The sequence below is a fragment of the Teleopsis dalmanni genome, chromosome 2, assembly GCF_002237135.1.
Source record: "Teleopsis dalmanni isolate 2A chromosome 2, ASM223713v2, whole genome shotgun sequence".
NCBI lineage: Eukaryota > Metazoa > Arthropoda > Insecta > Diptera > Diopsidae > Teleopsis > Teleopsis dalmanni.
The window spans coordinates 139,108,013-139,133,611 of NC_051847.1; the positions used below are offsets into that span (position 1 = coordinate 139,108,013).

Genomic DNA, 25,599 nt, shown 5'->3' on the forward strand with positions numbered 1-25,599 from the left:
AAAATTTGAGAACTAAAATAAAAAAAACCGTTATTACTACTTCAAGTGAAAGTAATTTTTGTTCTTCACAATAAAATGTTTACAATATTTGGTCATATACTGTATTATATTACACATAAATCTCAGAAATATATCATACATTTGATATATGTATATATATATATAGTCAATAAAAGAATTTACGAACTTCTGATTTTACGTATTATATTCAAGGCAAATAAAGAAAATGTACTATACGTATAATTAGGATAGTGTTTTGTACAATTGGATACTCAGTATTTGTAACATTTAAAAACCGTAAGTAAATATTTTTTAATGATGTTTGAAGCAATAATAACATCCTAACGTATTAACTGTTTTACCTTATTTTATTTCTGGTGGGTAGTAAGCATTGAAAGCCATAGTGAGAAACTTAAATTCACTAATCAAAGGACAGGCTTTAGTAAATAGAGGGCTTTGCATTTGGACAGTAAATAAAACTAAATCAAAAGTGTATACAAGGAAGAGAATGAAACAAGAATGCTATGGCAAAGTAATAATAAGTGAGTGGAAGAAAACTCTGTGCATAAGGTTGTTGTAATAACGATTGCAGGATTGGATTAAAAGAGCGACACGGACAATAAAAGGACAGGATTTGAGAAGACTTACTAAAACTACCATTTGTGATAGTTTTATTATTAACATTCTCTCTTCCATCTCTAACATGTTTCCAATTTTAGTTTAGATACTAAATACTAAGCCTTCTGTATTCTAATGTCTGCTTACCCCTTGTTTACTGAAATTGGGTCTCAGCTTTTGACTTTTATGCTTGAAATTTGTCTATTTTGCATTCTTAAAAAAAAGATTTTAATGAATTCAATTCTAATATTGAATCTTTCAATGCTTAAAAATAATAATACTAAAACTATTAACAACTACCGTAAAAATATGTTGAGTTTCATTTATTAATATCTTGTTATCAAGTTAATAATATTTTGTTATAAGTTATCAAGTTTTAGACAATCTTTAATGAAAGCATACAAATGTATATTTTCTTATTAAAATAGAAAACCCCTATGAAATCATTAAAAGCCGAGCTAATTGAGTGTTAAGAAAATGAACCAGCACTTAAGTGCAGTTATAAAAATAATATTCAGAAATATTGTGAATTAAAAATGAAGCCATTTATGTAAATAATTAAAATAAAATACTGCAAAATATCATATAAAATGAATCACTTATGATATTTAAAATGTATTATTTGTACTCTTATCAACTTAAACATAAGAAAACAGAGTCGCATTTGCATGCAAACAGTGTTGCCAAAGCAACTTCCGCCCAACTGCATTTAAGCAATTAACAATTGTGTTTCGAGTCTCTGCTTGTGTGGCACTGCTGGCCTTGTAAATAATGCCAAACAAACAAACTCACAAACAATGCAACTCTGCTATATTTCGACTTCTACAATCCCACACACATACACATTTATAGGAGTCTTTTATGAATATGCAGTTGTCAAATTTCTATGCTAATTTGCTTTAGTATTAGTGTTACTACATTTAAATGCAACTAACATAGTCATTGTAATAAGAAGAAGAACTAAAATAAACATTTGAACTGGGACAAGAAAAAGTAGAGTTGTAAGAATAAGAATAAGTAGAAATGAGACTAGAAAATAGTAGAGAGAAAACAAATATCAACAACAGTACTACATTTTGAGAAAGCAAATGAAAGTGGCATCTCTAATTTGCCACACAAAATACAATACAAAATGCATTTTCATATGATTCCTTCCTGCTGCCTTTTTCTTTGAGCAGTTAAGTCTGCATTTTACACAACAAAATGGTGCCAATTACTGTGACTAAAACTTAAAACTTTTGTCTTGTACTATACACTGAGCTTCCGGAATGTCTGCACTTTGTTGCATGCGCAACCAACGACAGAACGTATGTGTGTTTGCTTAAGCGAATTTGGCAGCACTTGTTTATTTGAACATTTTCATGAACATTTTGTTAGCTTAAAGTTGCCTCAACTCTTTCATGTTCTTCGCTTTTACTTTTATACAGCACTTCTGAGTCCTTCTGAATCCTATATCTATAATATTATTTTTATCTTTTTTTTTGAGCATTATCCTTGGTAGAATTTATAAGTAGTTTTCAACTCAGCTTTGTAGTGACAAATTCGTTCAAAAAAAAAAAAATACAACAACTATTATATGTGCTAAAGGATGTCGGTACTTTAAACTTAGTCTTTTCTAGATATTCGGAAATGGTCTATCTATACTTACGGATGTATTTGTACAAACTATTGTTTCTATGGATATGTGCCAATTCGCTATTGTTTATTTATTTATTGTGAGACTTACATAGTTCTTTTCTTATCAATTCGTAATGCCTTTGCGCAATTGGAGTTTAATTAACCTAAAAGTGTTGTTTTGTTTTAAATGTGTTTGTTTCTCATTTGTGGTACTTTTAAACAGAAATTGTGAGCGTTTTTCAATTGAAGCTAAAAAAGCTAATAATAATTAAGATAAATTAATTGCTAAAACTACTTAAGCATTATTGCTCTAAAATGAAAGTGAGTGGAGAATAAAATCAAAATAGGTTAGTAGATTAATGTGCATTAATGTATATGCACACTGGTGCTGCACTGCACAGTACTGCATTTACTTACTTAAATGGACATAACAACCCGGGTTGTTATGGGTTTTGGCTTGGCTTAGTACTAATTTCTAGGCGCGCATTCTCCAATCTCGTATATCAAGTACGGTTAGTGCTCCACCAACTTAATCACTTCACCGGTGGTACGGTCTAGCTCTCCGCATTCTTCCTTCGACTGCCGCTTTAAACAGCTTTTTCACTGGAGCATCGTTCTCCATTGTCACGAACTAAACAATCTAGCAAAGCTGCTAAATGTCAAATCACTGAGCAAGAACATTTCTCTCGAAAACATCTAATGCTGATTAATAATTTTGTAATAGCTTCCATGGTTCTTCGCCATACAGAAGCACAGGTATGATGTGCTTCAATCTACAGAGCGGTTTTTATTAACTAAGAGCAATATTATGCAGACATTTACATTATCGTCGATCACCATATTTATTTCACACTTACATATAATGCATATATATTTATGCATATGAATAATTTTCTCATAAATAATTTTCTCATTTTGTATAAGTTAATGAGTGTAGGAGTTAATAAATCAGCATAACAAGGATGCGAATAATTTCGTAAGTACTTATCATAGTGAGTACTTATCATATGCATGAGTAACATGAAAAAGAGTTAGAATGAGCATAAATGAAATGCAGTTAATAGTTGAGTATGGCTCGAGTGTTGGGCACCTAATGAAGTTCTTTATGCCACAAAAAGTCATTATATGCTATGGTATTTGGTTTGGAGGTGTATAGGCTCCGTAATAGTTTTTCAAAAATGATAAAGGCGTTGCACAACGATTTTTTTGATTATCAATTTTTTGAAATGAAATAAAGTTATAGGTTATGTTAAGCCCAGATGCCCAGATGCACTAACTCGGAAAAGGTAACTGGGGGGACTCTGCAGAGTCCCGCCCATCTCACTGACTAATTTGTGTACTCCTGATAATCTTCGTGATTATTCAATGATTGATTTAAGATCTGCGTACCGCCCCGTTGTAAATCATCTTTCTGTTCGTCACGTTAAGGTTGTTGTGTTTAAGAAGTGGTTGTAAGCAGTGCAATGTTTTTGCGCAATTACTTCTTTTGACTCGTATGCACTTGTACCAAGTGAACCGCATTTCAAATGTGATTCCTAAGTATTTAATGCTGTCCTCCCAATTAATCGCGATATCACCGACTCTCACTCTCGGTGGATGTTGCCTGTGTTTACGAATAATAAATAGGGCTTTAGTTTTCTCATTGTTAATGTAATGTAATGTAATGTAATGATTTATGGGCAAGGCTAAGGCCTTTCTGCACTGCAACCAGCTAATCTATTGTGCACCCCTTTGTATTTAGACATTTAGTATATCAAGAAATCGAACCATCTCCTTCGGAGGAAGTTTTTGAAGGTTTTCATTCTCTAGTTGGCATGCACTTAATATTTTGTTTCTTATGTGGCCTAGTGTAGCAATATTGGTAATGAGGTGTTTGTTAGACTCTTCCTCACAGTCACAGCAGATTCTGCAAATATTTGTGTCGGATATACCTATTTAATGTATGTATTTATTGCAGGCAGTGCACCAGAGAGTGAATTTAGAGTCCTCTACTTATTTAGGTTGAGAACGATGTTTGCTCTTTTTTAAAATAAAATAAAATTTTTGCATTATAATTCAAAAATTTTTGAAATGATTTATGCCGTCTGTACCATTCCAATATTCAATAGTACTTTGTTTGTTTTTTGAACTCTTGTTTTATGTTCTTTTTATTGAAGCCAAGAAAGGAGTTGGATCTATGAAGTTTCCTTTTTTGGTATAAAGCTCCGCCTTTTCGATACCTTCGTGTCCAGGTACCCAAATCAGAGAGACCTGGTTGTAGACGACCAGTTGATTGTTGTTACACTCTATAAGATGTTCTGATGTGAATGTGCAGCTCTTTAGAGCCTTGAGCACTGATTGACTGTCTGAGAGCATTTCGATTTTAACCTTCTTAAGTCCTCTTTTGGACAAGATCTTCACGGTCTCTATTATAGCATAGAGCTCCGCATGGCAAATTATGGAGTCTGTGCTTATTGTAATTGATTTGTGTGCTCTGGGTCCCATTCCTGCTCTTACACCTTTACGATCCATCTATATATCAATTTTTCTAGTCGTCATGTAACCATGTTGGATAGCATTCCACTCCTGTCTTGATGGGAAGATGATTCTGTATCTCTTGGTGAAATGTAATGTAATGATCTTATGGGCAATGCTTAGGCCTTTCTGCACTGCAACCAGCTAAATCTATAGGCACACTTTGTATTTAGACATTTAGTATAACAGAACCGAACCATAACCTACGCAACAAGCTTTTCAAGGTTTTCAAACACGAGCAGGCATGCACTTAATATTTTATTTATTATGTAGCCAAGTACACCAATATTGGTAATGATATTTGAAGACTATTACGCACAGTCACACCAGATCCTGCAAAGACTCGTGAAGAACATACTAATAATGTATATATCAATTGAAAGCAGTAAACAAGAGAATAATTTAAACTAAATACATAATGAGGGTGAGAACGATGTTTGCACATTATAAAAATAAAATAAAAGTTTTGCATTAGAAGTGAAAAAAAAGCGAAATGATTTATGAGCAGTACCATTCCAACATTCAATAGTACTTTGTTTGTTTTTTGAACTCTTGTTTTATGTTCTTTTTATTGAAGCCAAAGAAAGGAGTTGGATCTATGAAGTTGCTCCTTTTTTGGTATAAAGCTCCGCCTTTTCGATACCTTCGTGTCCAGGTACCCAAATCAGAGAGACCTGGTTGTAGACGACCAGTTGATTGTTGTTACACTCTATAAGATGTTCTGATGTGAATGTGCAGCTCTTTAGAGCCTTGAGCACTGATTGACTGTCTGAGAGCATTTCGATTTTAACCTTCTTAAGTCCTCTTTTGGACAAGATCTTCACGGTCTCTATTATAGCATAGAGCTCCGCATGGCAAATTATGGAGTCTGTGCTTATTGTAATTGATTTGTGTGCTCTGGGTCCCATTCCTGCTCCTACACCTTTACGATCCATCTATATATCAATTTTTCTAGTCGTCATGTAACCATGTTGGATAAGCATTCCACTCCTGTCTTGATGGGAAGATGATTCTGTATCTCTTGGTGAAATTGAGTACTGGGTCTGTGTTGTTAATTGCTTGGATCATATACATAGCGTTTCCAACCCTGGTAAGGATTTGCAATTGTTATAGGCATATTTTGTTGTTATAAGATATTTGGTATTAACAGGACGGTGCCATAAGCTACGCAACACGCCCTAGTTTCATTTTGTTCTCAAAAACACGAGGCACGTGTAATTTCAAATTTAAGTGATTGGGTTTATTTATTAATTTTATGCAATGTACACCACAATTTGTTTTTGGTGAAATTATATTTGAAGATATATATACGGCATGTGTACAATACCGAAGGTCCCTTTGTATGAAGACTCGTGAAGAACATTTTAATAATGTGATATATCACAGTTGATAATCAGTTTTAAACAATAAGCAATAATTTCAACTAAATATCAGTAATGAGGGTGCTTATGTTTAGTTTGGAAACACATTATAAATAATCCTGTACAAGCTGACCGTTTTGTCATTAGAGAGAAGTGAAAAAAAAGCGCAATGTGATTTTTGAGCAGTAGTGATTTACAACAACATAATTTTTTAATTAATAATTTCGGGTATTGCCAAGAACCGATCATCTGTGGTATTTCTGGATATATTACTTATATTTGATTATTTGTAAATAATTTATAAGATTGCAAGTACCAAGGGGTGAATTTGTACCCTGCCAAATTTAAAACTCAGGGTCAATGTTGATTAGTCAACTGGCTCAAAATCAAACTTGACATAAATGTTCGTAATTAGAGTTTTGTTTATTTTAGTTTTTTAATTTAAATCTTATAGAAAATAAACTCATAATATTGATAAATTACAAGAAATCAATTTTCTTAATTAATTAAGACTTAATTAAAATATCTTAGTAATTATAAATCATTAAAACATAATTCTTGTAATGGAAATTGGTGTGGTTTTATAAAAATAAAAATTTTTGTTCGAAATGTGTTTAAAATTTATTAAGAGAATCAGAAAACACATATAATTATTTATAATATATATGTATACTAAAGATTCATAAGTATTTCAATAAAAATATATTTTATTTCTAAATGCCTTCATGAAAATAAACTTCATAAAAACCAGTCAAAATTTGCACTCTATGCCTTGAAATCTCCATAATTGCTAAACTCTTAGATTTGCATTTTGAATAATTTTCTTTGGTTAATGTTTCAAATACCTACCTCAATTAGATTGATTGTACTCCTAAACTTAGTGGAAATTTTGAAATCTGTTTAATGAAACTCGTTAAACTTCCTAGATATATTGTAAAATTGTCATAGTGGCTTTAAGCAAAAATGTTTACTTCAAAATTGTACAAATTTTCGTAAATTTCTGAAGCAGTGCTGCAAAGCGTTAAATCAGCTTAAGTTCACACAAGACATCAATTGATGAAATCTAGTTTAAAGCATGTCCTTTTGCTCACTTCAGTAGCACAACAAAGACTGTAAAAAATAAACGATTTCGCCCTTTTAAAATACATCATTTTTTAGTTCCGAATGCTTGAGAAGACTCAATTAGTGCAGCATCTCTAACTATTCTCAACGGAACTTAAATAAACCAAATCCTAATGCTGAAATTATAGCACTTATTACTTTTGTTGTTGTTCTGTTGTTGTTGTGCTGTTTTTGTGTAGTGGCTAAAATGTTGCAGTTTGTTTGGTATGAATTGTTGTTGCAGCTGAAGTTGCATGCTCAATTTGTGCAATTTGTGCTTGTAACTACATAATTTACGAAAGTCCAAACTACAAGTGCACTAAGTCTACAACACAGCAACAACAATAACAATAACAAAGCAGCAAGAACAAATAAGAGGCAACAGTGAGTAGAAATTGCAGTGATGCAGTGTAAGAGCGTAAAAAATAAGAAATTATGTACTTAAGTCGCTGAAACACGGCAAAGTCCTCTTCCATGCACTTCAGTCGAAGGACGCGAATGAACGAAATGTTGTACTTCAAGTTAAGTTATTGAATAATCAGTGAAACATGTTTCCTGCAACATTAAAAAAACAAAAACAAACACATACAAAATTATTTGCTGCACATTTCATGCAAAGTAGTAGGTGGCGGGGTATTTGTAGCGCGGGTGTTTGCACATTTACGGCCTTTGCACGGCATTTGCACAGCATTTGTTTATGTGTTCACGTTTGCAGAAATAATGTTGCTCGGTGCATAAAGTCAGCATCTGCCAGCATAAAACACTTACAGCTTGCGCTGCTGCTACGCGAATGCAGCAGAACTTCGGGTTTGACTATCTTGCGCCTTTGGGAGCTAAAGCATTTATGTGTTTGCACACACACACATATATGTGTGTTTAAGCAATATATTTACACAATTATATATTTGTTTATGCTTATGCTAATGTATGTGTGAGTGCCACACGAATCCCCGAGCACAAACATACTTAAAAATAATTGCGCGACATACTTTGTTTATAGTTTCGGCACAGCGAGGATGCGGAAGCATTTAAAATAAGTGGTCGGTCGGTTGACTCAGGTCAAGCGATTACAGTGGGTATAAATGAATAAAATCACTTGAAAAAATTCTTCCAGTTGAATCAAATCTGTGTGTTCTGTATATTAAAGTGCGTTACTTGGTGTCGATTTACCATTTTGAGACATGTGACTGTCTCTATAAGGTCCGTCATTAGGAGAGGGTCTAACCATTTTAACTGACGCTCTAAAATATATAGTGGTATAGGAAGTCAAGAATTTCTTCGAAGTAATAATTAAACCAATTCATTGCAGGCTTCCTGATCATCACAGTATTTCTCTGGCGGAAGTTATAACTTGTCTCGAAGTAAATAACATACTTATAGGAATTTATATGTACTATCAGAGATCCAAGGCGTTAAAGTTCTTGATTTCATTTCAATTTATTTTTAGGATGGTTTGTGACTGCTACAGTTATGAATCTTTATTTCAAAAATGACTATTTTGTACATATCGGATCGAATTTATGAAAATTTTATTATTTTGTAACAAAAAATATTAATAACCAAATAAATGTCAAAAGACCAATGCATCCAAAAAGCTGTGAAGCATTTGATCTGAAGATATTATTGACGCATGATTTTGTAATATAATGAAGTTGTGACATAACCCATCAATTCTAATATTCGCAACAGTGACCAGATAACTAATTCTTAAGTGTGAAATTGAAGATATAGATGTGGCAGACATGTGGTTTTAATACGGCAGCGAAGGCACTACACAAGATGTATTATTTTGGCTTCATTGTGTGTAAAACTTCCCTGATGTGTAAGTTTTCTTTGAATAAAGTTTCTATAAGAATATAAGAATAATTTTTTAGTTTAGTTTTTAATATCGATCTAACATTGATTTAATATTGAAATGATATTAATACCAATAATTCACATACGCAGGAGTTTGATGTAAGCTGTACGCTTAATCTATTTTTTTAAAAATGCTTTTAATAATAATAATATTCTGACCAATTGCACTGATAACCAGCATAATATATTTTTCAAAATTTCCTTGAATGGAATTTATTTCGTTTAATATACATGTGGGATGCATATTAAATAATTTTTTAAAAATACTTTCAAAATAATATTATTTTGAAGAAATATATTTAATTAGAAACAACTTAAACTCGAAATAAAAAACTAAAATTTATGATGGTATGTTTTATTAAAATTAACTTAATTGAAACTAAGTGTGTATACGTAAAACGAGAGATTAATCAAAAATAAATTTTTTTAAAAAACTTCTTAAAGTAAAACCACCAATAGTGTTTTTATTTTTGTAATAAAATTGTATGATGAATTAAAACCAAATACAAAGAGTTTTAACTCTTTATTATTTGCAAAAAGTTGAACTTAATATTTTTACAATGAAAAAACTTTCAAGACCCTTTCGCCTACAGAACATGAGGTTTGAAAATTGGTCTAAATTGCAAATTCTCAAAAATCCATGGGTACGTATCTCATTGTAAAGAATTTTAAGAATTTTTTCTCAAGAGAGAAAAGTGATCTTTTTGAATCAAGAACTTTGTTCCCGCTAACACTGAGAAATTGTATTAAATCGATTAAAGACGTAGTAGCACATGATTTGATATTATATATTTCTTAAGACACAGCTATTTTTATTTAAAAAAGTAAATTCATGATAAAAATTTCATCAAAATCAAAGTTAATGAGGTCAAAAACCATTTTGCTTGTAAAAGCATGACCTACAAATTTTTCATATAAAATGCTAATTATTTCAGCATTTTACAGGGAGGTTACGTCTATTAACTTCCATCTTAACCGAAAAATTTGTAGCTGGTTAACTAACAGAAACATTTGCCAAATCTTAGCCACATTTAATGTGATGCGGTCGTTATTCTTATGGAAGAATAACTTATTTACAAGTACTGTAGAGTTTTAAAAATAAAATTTTTCCCAATCGAACCACTGTACTCCTTAAAAGTTATTCATTTATTTTGCCCTTTAAAGTGTTCATTTTAACTTCTCATAAATTTCATTTTCTCGCTATTTATGGAATGCGTTTTTTTATTTTAATTCTTAGTAGCCTATTTCTTTACTTTCCACTCTTCTGTGTGCAGTTTCAGTAATTTTTGTAACATTTACTTGGATTTTTTCCAGTCGTTTTTTTATATTCAGTTGGATTTCGCATGTGCTCAACCCTTCAACTCTTCTTAACAATGTTTAAATGCGATACACTCTTACATATTTTCGTTATTTTGAAACAGAATCTGTTGTTCTTTTTTTTCAGCCACGTAAACCCTGTCAGATATGCACATGAACGAGTAAGTGTGTGCGTGTGTATTTGCGATGCTGTGCATGTTTATGTGTGCCACTGGTCTGTTATCAGCGCATCCGTTTTATTCCAGCGTTGCGCTGCATACTCATGAATGGTGCAACATTTTAATTACGCATTCAGTTGGCGCAACCAGAAATTATTGCGAAAAACATGCATCCTTGCTACTTTCTTTTGTTTTTAGGAGTAGATTGCGCATTGTTGCAAAGAAAATGCAGCAACAAAAAAAAGTTAACAAACTGGTAGAGAAGTGAAAAAAGTTTATAAAAAAATAAAAATAAAATGCAAACTAGTATCACTAATAGTTGCTTAAATAAAAAATATTAATAACATCACAAACAAAAACATCTTGAAAAATATATTTAAAAAATTTTCTACTAAAAAAATAGTAGTCTCGGAAAGTAGTTGGAACAATTTCAAGTGTGCTTAAATGCAGTAGTAGTGTTGTATTTTTATTTATGTTTGCTACAAAATGTTTTATTTATTTTTTAATAAATTTTTGAAAATATGTTTATTTTCACAGAAAATTGAATCGAAAACTTTATGCAAATTTAATTTAATTGAAAAATAGTTCGTACGCTTTATTGAATTTTTTGCCTGGTCAAACAGGAGTGGCAGCAACAACAACATGCAACAGCATTTTTAATATTTAAACTGCAACACTGAAAAAAAATTCGTTAACACATATCAAAACAACAAGCCATTGAAGTGGCTCCTTTCAGCTGTAGTGCATATCTTGCTACATACGCTAAAATACCACTCTGCAGCGTTTGAGTTCGAATTGCTTTTGTATGTGATGCGATTAATTTTTAAAGCACCAAATTGCCACAAACTAAACTTTTATTTAAAAAAATCACGCAATTCTAATGTAACTAAAAAAATGAAATATAAGAGGAATGAACTACAATAAAAAAGATATTAGTTCACAAAAAAAAATTGTTTATATGATTCTTGTACAATAGCACAAATCTGCTTTGAGTTGGCATTTGTTTTTTCAAATAGGTTTCCTATTGAAATTGGGACGCAAACGAAATATTTTATTTAGATGATTTAAAATCAAAATAGAATTTTCAAACTATACCCATTTCACACAATAATACCAAACTATACATTTACATACTCGAATTTAGTTACCGGATTTATTGTTACGAACAGAACTCGAAAAAGTCTAGTAAGTTGAGACAAAGTCTAAATAATATTTAAAACTTTTTTTTTTTAATATTCATATATCAAAAATATTTTATTTATATCGAAATATTATACTCTATCAAAATAGAGTATAATACAAATATACAGTTAAACTGCATTTATATTAACGTTGATCCATATCCATAGTAGTAAAGCACCTAAAGCATCTAAAGTAACAAATCTGAATTCCTAGAACAATTAGTGTTGCATATTGAATATCTAATAACAAAATACCACTGTTAAAAAATTTCTATAAATAACGCAGGGCTTAGATAATTTTCTCTTTTTAGCTTAGAGAAACATTTTGTAGAAAACATTTTCATTTAATTTATTTCAAAACTCAAATACCAAAACAATTTCGAAGCCTCTCACAATTTCTTAAATATTTTGTCTGCATTTTTCTTTGATTTAATTTTTTTTATTCTTTGCAATTACATTTTCTTTTAACAAAAATACCAAAAACCATCTTTTTTGTTTTGAAAATAAAAAATAAAAATTTGACTTACGTAAATATCTGAGAAATACATTAAATGTCTGTCTGCCTGTCTTTATGTTACGTGTTCGTATTTGCTTGTGTTTCTTTTTTATTTGCACACAAAAGTGCATTTGTTTGTTACCAAACTGAATTGAATTTCTCTCAAATTGTTAACAAAATCTTTTGTTTTTGAATATTTTTTTTTTTACTCTTACAAAAAGTAATATTTGTTTTATTTAATAAAAATGTGCACAAATAATCGAGTTTGTGTAGTCATCTTGCTTGAGTCAAGATACTTTTGCCCGCCTAATGCTGAGAAATTGCACTGAATCGACTGCAGATAAAGTTGCGTATGAGATAATGCCATATAGTTTATCAAATATTTATATTGCTTGCAAATAATTTTTATATTTCTGCGGTAAACAAAATATTGTATTAGAAATATATAACAAAAAAGCCAATAAAAACAGTCGTCATACTAATAAAAATAAATAAAAATCAATGAAATGTAATAATAAAAGTAGCACAGAAAATTTGTTATAATTATTAAAATAATATTTAAATATTAAGCAGAAATTAATTATTGAACAATATTAAATTAAATACGAAAACTGACAGGCACCGTGTTATCTCAGAATGTTTACAGGCTCCTCGGAGAGGTATACAGATCTGAGGTCAGTTATTGCTTAGTCTGATGAAGTGATAAACAATAATCCAGTCAAGGCGTAGAGTGGGGTTATGAAGAATTCTCACAGTTAAAAGAGAGTAAATGTGTTCAAGTCCACTGACCCAACTAGCCTCAACTTAATAATAAATTAAATGATTACAAACAAGCTAAATAAATCAATATTTAATTCGCAAAATATGAAATAAATCTGCAAATAGTCGCTATGAAGAGTACTTTTCAATTATTATTTATAATTATTTGTTGCTTTCTTTCATTGCTGTTTTATCTTTGCCTCAAAATTAGCTTCATTTTTGGCAACAACTTCTTCAATTAATCAAACCTTATGTCTTGAGAAGGTAAATCTTTCTAGAACTATAAATAGGTGGCCAGATCTGCTAACCAAATCTAGTAGCCAGATTCGTAGAGTGAGTTAGATGAAAAAGTAACTGCAATTGATTTTAAATTATTTTACAGCAATAGTACCTTTACAATAGACCATTCTCATTTTTTTATTATTAGTAGTCGCTTTTATCCAATAATTTTCTTCAAAAGTAACAAACCAAAAGCCAATACTAGCTATTGGTTGTTCCTTCTCTTTCAAGATTATTGATAAATAAAATACCATGCCTGCTCCATAATATCAATTTGATATTAATACCAATGACTTAAATTTATTATATGTTACGAGCATTTCTTTATTTCTTTATTTTTTCTAACAATTGCTTTGACTCTGGCATATAATAATGAATCGAAGCTTCATCTATTGTTACATATCGATGTAATGTTGCTATTTATTGCACTGAAGAACCTTTAAATAGATTTCAGAATTCTCTGCGTTGTTTTTTAACTACTATAAGTAAAAACGGTACCGATTTTAGACCATACCATAATACTGCTTTCTGACAACATTAAATAATTAACTACTTCCTCAGAATGATACTATTATTTATATTGCATCACAATTAAGTCTACGCTGTATGCATTGGGTGGAGTAATAAGAAACTATACATTTTTGTGATCAAAATCTATGCTAAAGTATAAAGTAACTAATAATAACAGCATTTAAGATACAATAGAATCTACGTATGAAACAATGATTAATGCCAAACTGTAACGAAGATACGACACCAGGTCTTGATTTTTAAAGTACTGGATATATATTATGGATATAGGTATGTTAAAAAACAGTCATATGCTTAACAATTTTACAATTAAAAATTATTGAATGTCTTAAAATTATAAAAACTTGTTGAAAAAATTGGTGTTAAAATGAAATTGTCCAATCCATGAAAACACTCAAGTAACTACCGAAACACCTTGCATCCACATACAAAACTGTCATTAGTTTCAGCATTTGTCTTGAACTCGCTATTTTTCTATAATTATATGTTATGTGTGGTGTCTTCATTAATTTGACTTTCGCTGTAATCTTTTCAAAAGACAAAATAAAATCGTGACACTTCACTGGTGCATCTGTATCATTTCCTGAAAGATCTAATAATATATGAACGTTTATTCCTAAGCATGAGTTAGCATTATAATAACAAACGGTTGTGCAGGCACTGAATTTAAAACAAATAAAGAGTACTTATGATGTTATTTTCGTCCACCTAAAATCCTATATCAATAATAGGCCTTTTCGGTGGCTCGCAAGTACGGCAAAAAACACCAAGTTGCTGGCCTATACTGGCCGCAATGTACGCAAAACAACAACACTATTTTCTCTACCTCGGCCAGCATAATTATACTGGCCAACCACATCGGCCAGAAAAAAAAAATGTTACCAACGCAATAAGCGAACTATTGTGAACCTTCATTGAAAATTCCAACGAATAGTGCAATCAAAAATTGAGGATATAAAAATTCAAACAGAATTCAAAAATTTGAAAAATCTTGAAAAGTAACAAAGAAATAATAAGAACGGAGAAATCGTAAGTATTAAGCACATTGAATTTTTTATTATGTTAGTTATTACCAAGTAACATTTATTGTATTTCATTTAATTTGTAGTTTACATACGTAAAATTAATTAAACAAACATAATTTTTGAAGTTGTTCTAAAAAATTTTTTTATAGAAATACACGCAAACTATGGACCACAAAGGAAACGAAGTGTTTTCTAGAGTGCATTCATAACATTTAAAAAATCCGTGAAACAACTTGCATCCCTCGGCCGCTGCAAAACGTTGCTTTCTTCTTCCAACATCGACAGTACCTACAAAAATTTACTTATCTTAGTGTTTTATTTTTAAATTTTCAATATTCTTACCATTCCTTTTAATTCCGTGTTCATTTTAATTTTATATTTTTATAAAAATATATTTGATTTATATGCACATATACAAGATTTGCTGTTTGTCAAAACAAAACATTTGACAGATTGCAACAGTGATGCCAATGCCTCGCGTGGCCAACATAGGCCAACATGCATTTTTTGCCGTTCTTGGGAGCCACCAAAAAGGCCTAATGTGTCCTATTTCAAAATAAAGTAACTTTATTTATTTATGGCATTGCGTATAAAATCAAACTTTGAAATATCATATGGAACAAATTTTGTTCATCAATTTTCTTATTAATAAGAATTTTAGTCTAGTTTCAGTTCAGCTATAGTTCATTGACTTTTATGATATATATGACACTTAAATAATTGATATCATTCCCACCGTTTGCATTGCTTTTAAGTTAAGTAAGTATTTACAAGTTTTTTCATAATTTTTCTTACTCTCACTTACTGCAAATCACGTACACAACAATTATGACTTCTTATAAATCAACAACAAACAAGAGCAATAACAATTAACAACACCGAATTAAGTCTTTTAACTTTTTCTCTAACAATGCGCAGCTTCAACTTTATTACAACAGATTGAAAAACTTAATTATTTCCACACTCAGCAATAATAATAACATCTGCTAAATGCAATGCGAGTTATAAATATCACCGTGCACCGGTGGAATTTAACAAAAAGAATCCCACATAAAACCTGCAGGTGCAGTACATACTCACCCACAGAAATCTGTTGTTTTTTCACAGGAGCAATTAGCGCTTCATAGTTGCAGTGGAGTTAACTGGCTCCGTTGAAGATACCCGCACGTACGAGTCTAGCAGAGGAATGCAATGGGGAAAATGGGAAAAGCGGGAATGCAATAGCATTTCTATGTCAGCATCTTTGTGCAGTTTTTGTGCTCGGAATACATGTGAACGTTTTTAGTTTATTAATTGCAACCATTTGAACTTTTATTTAATTTACGGGCTTTGCTACATGCTCGCTTACATTCATTTCGTGTACAATAAAAAAGTAATGAAAAGGATTTTATAAGGCAGCAGAATTATAACTTGGCAGCACAAAGAGCAGTGATGCCAATTACACAGTCAGACATGCTTCAGTAAAGCTGCTTAGAACGCTTTTAAAATGGTAGCGAAATTTTTTAAGCAACCTTTGCAATGCTTCTGCTTCTGCTGCTGCTTTGCTAAATTAAACCAAACACCAGACCAATCTATCCACTGAGTGAAATGTATGTACTCATATGTATGTGGAAAAGGATTAGCTTAGAAGCCATAAAGTCGTAGTACATTTAACGCAATAAATATTTTAAAGTAATACGTGAGGTTAGGTTAGCACAGATTTATACTGTGTGATGCAGGCTAGAAGCAATTAAACACCCATAGAATATACTAAAAATGTTTTGGAAATGTGTGGTTTACGTTGTCGAATCTATTTAACTTTGGTTTTTTCCACTTGCTCCACTATGCAGTACACTAATATATTTAATTAATTTAAAATTTTGGTGCTACAGGCACAGTCTTTAACAAGATCCTCAAAAAACTTAAAGATCACCATTAATGGGCACTTAAAAAGCCACTAAAAAAAAAAGTTCCTTAATAAAGACAATCGTTTTGTTTTGTTTCATAATTGTAAGAAAATTGTAAAATATTTTTTTTGTGTAAGGAGCTTTACATTATAATGAAATCCATTCTAATTAAACTTAATAAATAGAAAATATGTAAGGATCTCACGCTAAACAAATAGAAGACATACCTTCTGCTCAAAAGTACTCGGATTTTGTAAATAAAAAACAAATTTAAATTTTATTCCAAATTTCTTTTAACTCCTTCAATATATGCTCCTTTTGAAGCGATACACATATGCCAACGCTTAACCCAATGTTCCATACACTTTTCGTAGGCTCGTGCAGGTATGGCTTTTAATTCCTTCAGCGGATTCTCTTTTACCGATTCAATCGACTCAAAACGCTTACCACGAAGGGGCAATTTAAGTTTCGGGAACAGGAAAAAGTCGCACGGCGCCAAATTTGGCGAATATGGTACCTGAGCGATGACAGTGGTGCCGTGTTTGGTAAAAAAATCGCGTACAACAAGAATTTTCTATATTAAAAATCGCGAAATGCACTTGAGGTAGTCTCACATTAACAGCTGCTGTAAACAAAGTAATTGACAGATGGCGTTCAAATTTGTACCATATGTCAAAAAAGGGTGTACCAACATAACAAAAAAAAATTTTTCAAAAAGGTCTATTACTTAAGGAGTAGTTAACAAACAACAAAATCCGGGTACTTTTTGAGCAGAAGAATTTTCTAATATAAGACGAGAATAGAATCTCTCGGCTCATTATTCTCTTCCTGAGCTAAGTCAAAACAGAAAAGTACAATGTATGTGAGCTGATATGTAATTTGGTTAGGCACTATTATCTATCATTTCAGACAGACTCAATTTATAACAATAACACAGAAGTATAATATAATCCATCATGTAGCTTGTCAGTGATCTGAATTATGTTATACTAAAGAGACATGCTTCTTTTTAAACACAACAATAAATCAGCTCTTTAGCTATATATTATTTCATATATAATAGAAACTTTGTTCATAGTCTAAAAATGAAATTCTTTTATATTACATTTAACTGAATAGCTTTAAGCCGTAAAGAAAATACTGATCTGTTTTGATATTGAGTACTTTAGTACTTTTTTGTGACCAAAAACTTATTAGAGTCAAAAAAACTAAACTCTATTGAAAGTTTATTTCTCAGTATAAATATTTATTTATTTATTCCTTGATTTATTTTAATAATTCATTACATTTTCATAATTCAAATTTCTTTTAAAACGAACTCAATAGAATGACATTATACAAGTTTTATAGTTGTAGGGTATTAATTTTTATTTAGACTATTTCTTTAGTTTATATACATTTTGTTATGGTGTTTTATTATGGTGTATACGTCTAACATAAAATAATCAATAATTCTTGACTAAACATAGTAATTATTCTAAGATAAGTTAGTATAGTTCATATTTAAACACGGACACAAACTATTCTTGTTTATGATTCCATACCTATATTTGAAACTAGTTAGCTCTTATGTCTGTATTTCCACAATATCTTTATTTCAATTCAAATTCAAATTTCATCATAAGAAATGTCATTCTTATCCATATCACCTATCACAGGAACGTGTATTATTCCCATGTGCAACATATTCTCAATAAATTTTGTTGAACTGGGGATCAATAGCCGATTTGAACTCTTCTTTAGTCTGTTTCTATTTACCACCACTTTACAAATATCAATTGTTAAGTCTTAGATAGCTTTAGACATTTGCTAATTAGATGTTCCACATTTCTTGAATTCACAGTGGATTTTGATATTTGGTAATACATATTTTCTCGGTATTATAAACTTCTTCAAACAAATTGGTACCATTTAGTAAACAAAATCAAATTATAAAACTATCGAATTTGTTTTTTTTTTTATTTCATTAATTTTCCAACAGAAAAATATATTTTTTCCGAAATTCAAAATTTATGCAAAAATCATGATTTTGCTGATATTGAAGCTTCCGTTGACAATCGCATTATATCTTGTATCGTGCTTATTTTGAGGATAATAAGCACATAGAACAAAATAGCCTCGTAAGGATATGCAAAAACATATACATTTCATATTGAAATTGGAAAAAATTGAGAATGAAAAGAAAACGCATTTAACAATAAAATATGCAGCACTGCACTCGTAAAATGTCTCAACTGCAACAGCAGCAAAAATTTATTGGTTAACTGGAAATCTTTGGCAGTGTCGGGCATAAAAAACACACGTAAAATGAGAACTTTTTCCGCATCAATATGCATGGCAAGTCGAACGCGTTCACGCTTTTTCATGGCTTATTTTCAATGAAAACACCGTAAAAAAAGCAGAGTGTGTTTATATTATAGAAGGAAGAGGCAAAAAATACTCATAGTTTACAAGTACAAATAAAAATATGACTATAATAAAATCAGCAGCAATACGCCCACCGACATTATTTGTCAGCAGCGTTGCTCCTGCAATTTGTCAGCTAAAAATGCTGCTTTACGCGTCATTGCCATAATAAAAAAAAAAGAAATTATAAGCAAAAATATTTGTGGGAAAAATTGAAAATTTCTGATGCTTCCGTTGTCGTTGTGCATAAAATGAATTGAAAACTTATTTTTGTCGGAAATTGGAAAATTGCAAATCACGTAAAAACGTCGTGTTCGGTGTTGTCTGCTGTGTTGCGGTGCAGTAACGCCCCCAAAAATTGCGCTTACACGGACATAAAATTAAAGTAAAATCAACATTAAACGATTCTATTACACGGCGTAGTTTGTTTGGTGTAGGTTTCTGCAGAACGCAATGATGCGCCATCATCGTGGCAAGCCAGCACACACTAGTGCACAGATATTATCATAGAAATTTTCATATTTGTTGCTTGAAATTTTGTATATAGATTGGGGGATACACGCATACATTACATAAAAAAAGTTTTAATTTGAAAACTTTAAACGTGTAGGCCACATGTGAGCACACATTTAGGCGCAACGCAAATGATTTTCATTATTCCACAACATTATTTTGTTTAAAGTTGTTTTGTTTATTTAAATAACAATAGATAAGCTTAGCAAGAATCATTTTTATTTAGATCTCAATAAACGACAATAATATAATCATATTTGTATTTGTGTGCAAAATGTTTAAGGTTCACCAATCAAATTAAATATTGAAGATATTTTCTCTAGTACTGGGTTAGATAGGTTAGGTTATACCGGCGATCCCTATGGGATCCACTTAGACCCATTGGCCCATTCTGTTACCGTATAAAGAGAAAACTCAGAATTTAAAACTCACCTAGAACCTTTGCGAAGCTTAGAATATTGTTTGGTGGAAGGTGTTGTAATTGATCAAGATTCTCAAGAAAAGACGCTTCTAAAGTGTTGAGCAACACTCATCATCTTCCTCACAGCTACGATAGGTATGATTGAAAGGGAGATTCAACTTCTGGAATAGTTCCCTGATTTGCAGTAATCTGTAAGTAAACCTACTATAAGACTCATATTTCTACGGGTTATCTCAATGAGAATATTGGATTTTAGTGTAAAGTGATCAGATTCCTTACAGATGCCTGTGTATCGTTGAGTCTCTGACCTTTTATTAAAAATTTCAGCACAGAACGAACTCAGCAATAATTTGCGTGATGTTAACGATATGCCCAGATTACTTAGGTGGCCTGACTAAGGTCCTGAAGCACCCTTTCTGGCTAGCTCGTATGCTCTGCAATTGCCAAAAAAATATTTTTTTGATCCTAAAGGTGATCACTTCCGCCAGAAAGACACCACAATGATCCGAAAGCCTAAAATAAGACGAATTATTAAGTACCTCCACTGCCTACAAGTAGTGGTATCATGATTATCAAATCATGATAATCGAACAAAAGCTCAAAACAATTTGAGCGACATTAGAGCGATATCTATCCCTCAATGTAACAGGTGAGGTGAATACATAATACATAAATACTTAATATTATAAATAAAATAAGATTCAAATTTATGTTATGAAAAATTTATCGGGTTATTCAAAATAGTGCTCTATCTCTAAAATAATAACTTAAATTCTTCTTTCTTTACCATTCTAAGACAAGCAATCTAATCATTTTTGATGATGACATTTAGATAATATATTGCAGGATGAGGAAGAATTGCAGAAGCCAATACTTCTATGGAAGTTCACTCCTTTCTTTCTTATTTTGGATCAAATTATTTTATCACTTTCTCACTTGAAAGAAATCACTTTGCTGAGTAGATATCTGTACCATTGTGATTTAATTCAAAACACCAATAATATACAGAATATAATTTTCTCAAAGTATTTTAAATTATATATTAAATGCACTTTAAAATTCATTCCTTATAGTTTCGAGGTAATTATAAAAGCCGAAAAGGTTTTTAACTAAGTTTAATGGCTTTAACGACCATTGGTGTTGCCGATTTTAGCTTAATTGTATAAGCCCCATATTATTTTCATGTTATGACTCAAAAGAACTTTGTCCAGGCTCTGGGAAGACTTTTCAAAGTTCCATGGTACATTAGGACGAATGACATCCCATCAAAAAATACATAAAGGATAGAGCCCTGAAATTATTTGCGAAATCTGACAGACTTACAGGCTCCTCGGGGAGGTATGCAGATATGAGGTCAATTATTGTTTAGTCTGATGAAGTGATAAACAATAATCCAGTCAAGGTGCAAAGAGGGGTTTTGAAGAAGCCTCACAGTTAATAGAGAGTAAAAGTTCTCAGATGCACTGACTTAACTAGCCTCAACATAATAAAAGAACTTCATAATATTTAATAAGGGAACAGGATGAGAGTCTTATCACTTATGTGTGATAACTGGAATAGAAACATATAAATGTTCAGAAGACATTTGTAAGTAAGTGAATTCCGGAAAATTATTATTTACAAGTAGAGTCTAAAGTGGAAAGAAACCAAAATTAATGTGTCAACATCAACTTTCAATTATAAAGATCAAAACAGCGAAATCATAAAGTAAGCTGTTCATTTTCAATTTAATTTTTATTTTATGAACTCAAATCGATTTTCAATGCTTAATTTAAAGCAGAAGAAGTTATTTTAAAAAATATTGCACAATTGGAATTAAAATTTTTAAAAAAAATATTTTCGACTTTCAAAAGTCCGATTAGTCTTAAATATTTTATTTACCTTCCTATGAGGGGTTATGCAAACTGTTGACTTCTTCAAAAAACAAAAAAAATGGAAGATTCTCACGTCAATAAGTGTGCTGCAGTCAGAAAGGCATTTTGTTTACAAGCACCTATTGAGTTTGTCGTACACAAAGTTCGACATATAGTAGACACAATTCCTTTGCCTATTATAACTGAGGATGACCGTCAATCAGTTGTGTTGATAAATGATATCATTGTTAAAAGTAAGTCTTCCATATTTAAGCAGGATAATATTTAAATGTTGTTTTATATTTGTATTTAAAGTTTGCAACACAATAAAGCCGATATTAGATTACCCGTTACCAAATTTCCCACAACTAAGAATTGAACTCGAAGAAATCAATTTAAAAATGACATTCATTCGGCAACAAGCTGCTATGACGAAAACGGATTATAAAAAATATGAAAGCGATAAAAAGGAAAACTCAAGTGTTGCAAAAAAAAATGAGAAAAGGCTAGAGCTTATGTATTCGAATTTAAGTAAGACCGTTATTGATAAACCAGAAGATATAATGAAAATTAGAATCAACAATATTAACAAGGATGAAAGTGTTCAGGAAGAAAATTTAAGAGACATAAAAGAAACTGAAGACCCGCTTCATGTCACATATTCTAATTTAGGTATGAACACCATCGAGGAACAAGAGTATATGATGGAAATAGGCAGTTATAATACTAAGAAAGACGAAAGCTATAACGAAAATAACTTTAGTGCTTTGGAAGAATCTGAGAAATCTCTTGGGTTTACATATCCCAATGATGTAGAGGAAGAGGTGGAAGAGAAAAAGCGATTAAATATCGTAGAAGAAACTGAAGTAAATAGCAATGAAGGTAGAGATTGTGTTTTTTGACGAATATTGCTAAATAGTGCTTTATTTATAATTTTAGAATGTTCAAGTAATTATGACAAATCATTCGAGTTTAGAGATTCTGCAGAAGAGAACGAAATACAAAATTTTAACGATTTAGAACAAAATTCTGTTGTAATTAGCAATGAAGGTTAAAATTTTTTTTCATGTTCTTTTTTTATAGCTAGTTAACAATTCATTTTTCACTTTAGGTAGTTTAGCGAGTGATAAAAAAGAATATGACGAGCTGCTGAATACTATAGATTATAAAGATAAAAAGGAAATAAGCAGCGGTAGTACTATATCAAAACAAGATGAAGGTTTCATGTTTTTTTGTTATGTGCTTTATTTATTTTTCCAGAACTTTCATCATATGTAAGATGTAAGATGAACGCTTTCCTCTCTCTTATGTATGATAAAAGTAGTTTTAAATTACTGAAATAATAAAGGTGTTTATTTCAACTAATAACATATTCTCATATTTAGATATCAAAGTGATTATTGTTTACAAAAGAGATAAAAATCTTTAAAACCCAGCACGGTCATCTCACTTAGTACTATAATTACACCGTTCCCACTATACATAAAAAATTAATTTTGATATCGCTTATAGTATCGATATTTCTTAAAATTTTACATTTTGCAATATAGAATTCATACTATAAACGAACATTGTTCATACGCTTCATTCTATATGCAAATCAATTCCTTAAGTGCACAAGTTAGTAATTGATTTTTAATTATATTAATACTTACTTTTAAGTTGTTAAAAAGATACAAATCTTTATTTCAACGAGATTTCACAATAATCTCAACTAAATGCAGATTTGATCTATTATTTACCAATTAGTTTTAAGACTTGTGCTCGAGACTGCCTTCGTCTATTGTTAATTTTACAGTGTAATCGTACTATAATTGTCATAAAGATATGTGTATTCTTCATTTAAAAGTTTCCTGTATAATTTTAATTAAGATATATCTTGAACTCTTTTCGGAATGCAAGATCATCCTAGGTATGGTTTTCAACTTTCGATGCAATTTATTCTAATTGCTATATCAGTAGCGAAAGGTGCAAAATTGTTTGATATGACAGATGCAAAAATAAAGTGATAAAAACCTCAACTTCATACTACTCGTATATTGCAATTTGTTGACTTTAGTTAATACAACATGGGAATTACTAAATCTGTCAGATTCCGCGTAAATCAAAGTAAACAAACTACATGAATATCTTTACGAACTATATATATTAAATTGATATAATAAAATATTAATAATGTTACACATTAAATAATTTCTTAAATACAGACAATGATTTGTTACATTAGTAGAATACATGTTATTACACAAAGCCGATGCAGACAAATAAAAGTTGAAATCAAGTGTTTTAAAAAAAAATTTCATTGAGTCAAAAATTCCCTATTGTGCAAAATAAAAATAATAAAAATTTTATTTCTAATATATATTTGGTGAAATAAAAGTCATTGTGCTTACTTTCTTCCATTTTAATTTATAATTGTTTAGGCTAATTCGAAAGCTATTTTGAATAAGCTTGAATATAAGATATATGGCGTTATAACAAAAACGATATAAGGAGATCTGGCCCTCCAGGGTGGTGGTTGATCGCAAGACAAGAAACCAGTCATAGAGGTAGGCCAAGAACAAGACGGAATGAGAATGTGTATTTTGATGCAAGGACGATTGAAGTACTGAACTGAAAGAGAATAGCTGAAAATCGGGACAGATGGAGAGAGGTCGTGAGGAAAGCAAAGGTTTACACTGGATTGTAGTGCCAAATAAGAATAACAAGAAGAAAATGGTTTTTTCTGAAAATGAATGACATTTTTCTTATAGTGAAGAAATATATTATTGAATAATGCATTCTGCTAACATATTGGCAGTAATATATATCCACGCCTATAGAATATTTAAACGAATAAATAACAAAAACTGATTTTCTCTGTCCAGTTTTGGGCTCCAACTGAGTGCATTATACATTGTTTTTTCAGATGGTTTACGTAATGTATGTCCTAGCCATCCATACTTGCGTAGTCTGTTATCCGTGTGTACGGGTTTCTGCATTGTCACTTGTCAGAGAGGATCTTTCGTAGTAACCCTGGTTACCATAATCTTAAAATGGTGTTCAAAAATCGATTTAAAAAGAAAAGTTTTGTTCAAAAAACATAGAGAAAAAACGTTTATAATACTTATTGCTTATTTGAAATTATATTATCATATTTTCTTTTGCAAATTTTTTTGTTTCGTATCTTCATTAAAACAACTTGCCGCCTCCGTTAACAATTTATTATACACTGAATAATTAAGGAGCAGTTTCGTCAAATAAATTTCGATGTATATTTTTAGGAACGTACAAAATTTAAATGCCTCTACTTAATCGTTGCATGAATATGATTATTTAACACAAAATATTGCTCAAAAAAGTTAACAAACTCTTTCATAAAATACATTTAGTCAAGAAACCAGACACAAAAACTCATATATGTGTACCCTAAGTTTCACATAACTTTATCTTATTTCATTTCTTATAAGTTATTCATTAAATTGATTTTGTTTAATTGTGTTTCATATTTGAATTTAATATTTCTTCTATCCAATATGCACACTGTATTTATTTTTATGACTACCAAAAACATTATGACCGTCTATCATATTATTTTTTATTATCAAAAACACATTCTGTTGATTTCGAATGCACCTTTGTGAGTTATAGCTCACCTAAAAGTATTCTACGCTTTTCTGTTTATTCAGGTTTAAGGACTTAACACGCCCAAAAGTGCCAGTTTGCG

At 30.8% G+C, this 25,599-nt stretch overlaps 1 protein-coding gene across 1 annotated transcript; it reads left to right on the top strand.

Moving 5' to 3' along the window:
* Window positions 1-21,850: 21,850 nt before the first annotated feature.
* Window positions 21,851-23,257, top strand: LOC119677957. The gene is made up of 4 exons (XM_038089545.1): window positions 21,851-22,147; window positions 22,209-22,775; window positions 22,833-22,943; window positions 23,005-23,257. The coding sequence occupies exons 1-4, from the start codon at window positions 21,973-21,975 to the stop codon at window positions 23,169-23,171; spliced, it is 1,020 nt and encodes a 339-aa protein (XP_037945473.1). The 5' UTR covers window positions 21,851-21,972; the 3' UTR covers window positions 23,172-23,257.
* Window positions 23,258-25,599: the final 2,342 nt, after the last annotated feature.

What these genes read in the sequence shown, in the direction of transcription:
- LOC119677957 (XM_038089545.1), top strand. Translation starts at nt 21,973, where the DNA reads ATGGAAGATTCTCACGTCAATAAGTGTGCTGCAGTCAGAAAGGCATTT. An exon ending in AAATGATATCATTGTTAAAA is followed by an intron (nt 22,148 to 22,208) that starts GTAAGTCTTCCA and finishes TTGTATTTAAAG; the next exon opens with TTTGCAACACAATAAAGCCG. An exon ending in TGTTGTAATTAGCAATGAAG is followed by an intron (nt 22,944 to 23,004) that starts GTTAAAATTTTT and finishes TTTTCACTTTAG; the next exon opens with GTAGTTTAGCGAGTGATAAA.